Source organism: Pundamilia nyererei, unplaced genomic scaffold (assembly GCF_000239375.1).
Source record: "Pundamilia nyererei isolate P.nyererei 1_Seehausen unplaced genomic scaffold, PunNye1.0 scaffold00190, whole genome shotgun sequence".
Classification (NCBI taxonomy): domain Eukaryota; kingdom Metazoa; phylum Chordata; class Actinopteri; order Cichliformes; family Cichlidae; genus Pundamilia; species Pundamilia nyererei.
In genome coordinates, this window is record NW_005187591.1 from 172,135 (window position 1) to 176,896 (window position 4,762).

General features: G+C 42.2%; 1 protein-coding gene across 1 annotated transcript in view; it reads right to left on the reverse strand.

Moving 5' to 3' along the window:
• LOC102214836 (lanC-like protein 3) overlaps positions 1 to 1,349 on the reverse strand; it is a 7,624-nt gene extending 6,275 nt beyond the window's left edge. Inside the window, exon 1 of the mRNA XM_005747159.1 lies at positions 726 to 1,349. Within this exon, the coding sequence (XP_005747216.1) occupies positions 726 to 1,259 (534 nt within the window). The 5' untranslated portion in view covers positions 1,260 to 1,349. The remainder of the gene's footprint in view (positions 1 to 725) is intronic.
• Between the last annotated feature and the right edge of the window lie 3,413 nt (positions 1,350 to 4,762).

Sequence of the window (4,762 nt, forward strand, 5' to 3'; positions counted from 1 at the left end):
TATTTATTTATTTATTTATTTTTTTTGTCAAGCTATGACTTAATAACAATGTGTCTGGTCACTTGCAATGACCAGTCACCAGCGCTGAACCAGGGCCAACATTAGTTTTATATACGCCCTCATTTTTCCCCACCTTGGAGGAATTTGGAAATTGTGCATCACACAATTTGTCCAGCAGTGGGCGTAAACAGCGCTTCAACACAACGCCCTAAAACTTGTACCCAGACTCCCTGTGGTGTTATCTGCTTTTATCTTTATTTTGTATAATTAATGGTGTGAGAAGAATCGGACAATTAATTTATTGAGAAAATCTTTATCAGCATTCATCGAGATGATGGATTTATCCAGTTAGTTACTGTCCGAGGAAAATGTTAAGATTTCTGTGGGAATTTGAGATTTTCCCACAGAGATTTTCATACAAAATTTATAATCAGTAAACTAATAAGAAGTATTTAAATCAATGAACTGCAATATGAAATGGAAGTTATGACAGCACCTTGAGCTTCGAAATAAAAATTGGAATCACTTGTGTTTTTAAAATCTCGGTCTATAAAATAACCTACTGACGTAAACAACCTTTTGGATTCAGATTAGGAACACGTATTTATCTAATCTAGTCCACACTTAGACCTGTTTTTCGTTAGTGGCAGCTCCGGCAGCTGAAGTTTATTCTCGGAGAGGGATTTATCATTTTAAAGTGCGCCATGCTGTTGTTGTGCGCTCACCTCTATGCCCAGCTTCTGTTTGAGGACCAGGGCGGCGCACAGGTACCCAGCCCGCCCTACAAACAGCTCATCCGAGCCGCACTCCAGAAAATGGATGGGAGCGCACACCTCCCACAGGTTACGGAATTTAGTCAGCGGCTTCACGAAATCAGCCAAGCCCAGGGACTTGTAGATCATAGCGGCCACAGCGTAGATGCCCGCCCCGCCGAGCAGGAAGGCGGCACGCATGTTTTTGTCCGGCTCCGCATCCACGTATCTGACCGACATGTCGATGATCTGCTTGGCCGTCTTCAGGTAGACATCCCGGTACTCAGAGAACAGCGGGCACTCGCTGACGTGATACAGCATGTAAGCCACCCCGGCCGGCCCATCGTATAGCCCTCCGTCGCAGTCGCTGAGGTCGATGGGAACAGTTTGAAGGATTTTATCTATGCTGGCGACCACGACGGGCACGGCAGCTTCGGCGCCCTGGCCCGGGAGCAGCGCACCTTTGTAGTCGGAGAAACGGTTGGCAAAGCAGCGAGTGTTTTCCATCACCGACGAAAAGCCGATAGAGACAGCACGACGTGCACGCAGGGCCCACTGATAACGCAGATCCGTGTCAGCTACTCAAAGTATCCAAGAGGAGAAACACTTTAATCCAATCCCATCAGGTCTCAGCTGATTGGACGCGAGCAGTGATGGCTCAGCCTCATATTGGCTGGAAGGACCTGAGCCTGTCAGCCTCCAGCTTGCACCCTCTCAGCAAAGTCCTTCTAGAAGTAGCAGAGTCGCAAACAGCCACAACAAGCATAGAGAATGGTTTGGCCTCTTTTAACAGTAAATCACAACAAAAACAGGCTAAAGATGCATTTTAATGGGAAACTATGCAGTAAAATTCATTCAGGTGTGTATTTATTGGTTAGTAGTCTGCACAAGTCCTGAATGGTCATGAACATTAACCACTCTGAGACAGTTTAACCTTCATACAGCCCGTGCATTTCCTCCTATTAAGATAACTGTGGTGTGCTTCCAAGCGTTACAATAAACACAACCAATAATTAAACTTAAATAAAGTAGAATACATCAATAGAATACAAAACAATATGGCAAAATAAAGTAACCCAGTAAGGGAAAACCACACAGAAGACAGAATCTCAGTTACAAAGTAACATAAAATAAAATAGACAAGCTCGATATGTAAAAGAAAAGTAAAATTTTAATTTCTTATGTTAAAGCTGATCAAATCCAACTATAGTTTTTTGAAACAACAGCTTGCTTAATGTTGTGCATACAATTGTACTATAACCCTTTGTGCTGTATGTTGTTGGGCAGTTAGAGATTTGCCATCATATTCTGTGAATTTATTTTGTATGACAAACCTGAATCTGGAACGGATCATTGCTCCAAAGAGGAAACTTTATTAATCCCTAAGGAAATTATGTGGTCACAGTTGCTCCCAAACAATAAGAACAGTAACAGACTGAACTAAACGAAATAACACAGTTATATTACAAAGTTTCCAAAATGTAAAAATAGCTCAGTTATTATATCCAGAATATTGCAGAGGTGGAGTATATATGACTGACATTTTTATTCTAACCTGTAAAACATGTTATTTGTTATAGAGGATGTACAAAAGGGTTTAACTGCTGCACTGTGTCCTGTACATTAGATGGAGGAGAGAGCCACAGGCAGGAATAATTTCCTGTGTTGTTCAGTGGTGCATTATGGGTAATACCAGTCTCTCACTGAACGTGTTCCTGTGACTGGCTAGCATGTCGTATTGTAGGTGGGAGGTATTATCTAGCATTGTCCTTATGTTGGACAACATCTGCCTCCCTGACACCACCTCAAGGGAGTCCAGCTCTGTCCCCACAACATTACTGGCCTTGTGGATCAGTTTATTGGGTCTTGTGGCATCGATTCTCAACCTGCTGCCCCAGCATGTAACAGCATAGAGGATGGCACTGGCCACAACAGCCCCATAAAAAATCCTGAGCATTGACTGACAGATGTTAAAAGACAGCCGTCTCAAAAATCAGAGATGACTCTGGCCCTTCCTGTAAAGTGCAGAGCTGTTTTAACCCAGTCCAGGTTATTATCTATGTGTAATCCGAGATATTTATAGTCCTCCACAATGTCCATGTTGACCCTGTGGATTGAAACAGAGGTCAGAGGTTTCCTGGTCCTCATAAAGTCCACAATCAATTCTTTGGTCTTTGTCACGTTGAGCTGCAGATGATTCTGCTTGCACCATGTGACAAAGGAGTCAACCACAGCTACGCTGAGTCATGAGAAAACATCTGAAGATGTGCAGTGGCTGAAGTCTGTGGTGTAGAGGGTGAAGAGGGAAGGGAAGAGGACGGTCCCTTTTGGTGTCCCTGTGTTGTTGATCACCTTGTCAAAAACATAGTGTTGGAGATGCACCTATTGTGGTCTTCCTGTCAGGTAATCAACAATCCTGGACACAAACGGGGCATCCACCTGCATCGCTGTCAGCTTATCACCCAGGAGGATCGACCTGATGGTATTAAATGCGCTGGAAAAGTAAAAAAAAAAACACGACCCTCAAAGTGCTTGCCTGCTGGTCCAGATGGGCGTAGCAGGTCCTGATCTCCAAGGTGGGGCTGGTAAGTGAACTGAAGGGGATCCTGATGTGGCCTGACTATAGGTCAGAACTGGTCAAGGATGAGTCTTTCCAGGGTCTTCATGACATGGAAAGTCAGTGCCACAGGCCTGTAATCCTGGGGGCCACTGGGAAATATCCAGTATGTTGGTTGGTACAGGAATGAGGCATAATGTGTTCTGCTTCCATGTTTGTCAATATAACTAATATTAATATCTTCTGCTGTTCATCAACGTGAACTCATTCATGTCACTTAATCATATTGACCAGCAGGTGGCGACAAAAGCCCGCAGGCTCACTCTGGCTGCTATCCATGGTGCTGAAGGACGCATGGCGCTGTTAATTGTGACAGAGAGTTCACTGAGCAGAGGATTACTTAACTGGGTCAGGAGCTTCGCTTCACCAATCACTTCAGATTGAATTGGTTGGTAAAATCAACTAACAGAATTATACAAACACAATAATGGGCGCCAAGTGACTACACAGAGACTCAAAATGCACACAGAGAAACAAACCAAAGTCAAGAGGGTGTATGGGAAAAAGTCCAAAAGAAACAAAATGAATACAAAAAGGTCAGAAAAAACAACAACAACACAAAAGAGCAATTAAAAGACAGAAATTAACAGAGAGATTTCACTGCATTTGATCACTTTCTACAAAACAAAGGTGAGAAAATCAAATGGCACACCAGCTGGAAATTTCACAACCACACCACAATTTAAAATAGGAGGAACACTAGCTTATTAGTGAGGGAGCACAAATTTATAACCTCTGTAAGAATTCAAACATCCAGCATACAAAGGAAAACCAGTTGGTGTGAAAAATGTCTTCTTTTTAATGAGCTACGCTTGGTTTAATTAGGAAGAAAATCTTCTTCTTTTTTAGCAGATCATGGTGGAAAATGTTAATATATAAAATGCACTGTTGTACTTTTCCTTCAGTAAAGAGTCTGAGTGCTTCTGCAAACACTGATAGTCTCATTCCACTTTAGTAATGGCTGCTGATGTCTCATAAAGGAGTTCTCTCAATTTCAATTAAAACATTCTTTGAGGTGTTTGTTATGTTGTTATTATCCGAATAATTGCCTTCCTTTTCTGACAAAGTCTGTAGTCAAATACAATGTAAATAAAGTTTTGCTTAGTTAGCTTTTATTGGCAGCGAGAGCCAAAGTTTTAACAAAACAATCTTGTGAACATTCAAGAGGACCTGTTGTGTTTTCCTATCACACGTCACCACAGTGGAATTTAAATCAAACAATCGAGATGTAATCGAAGTGCAGACTTTCAGCTGTAATTTCGAGGGTTTAAGAAAAATGTTGCATTAAATGTTTGGGAATTACAAATATTTTTGAAGTTCAGATACTCTGCTAGATCTTGATTTCACCCACCTTCAGCTGTAGCTTGTTTGTGGCGCATCCTCTGTCGGGCCG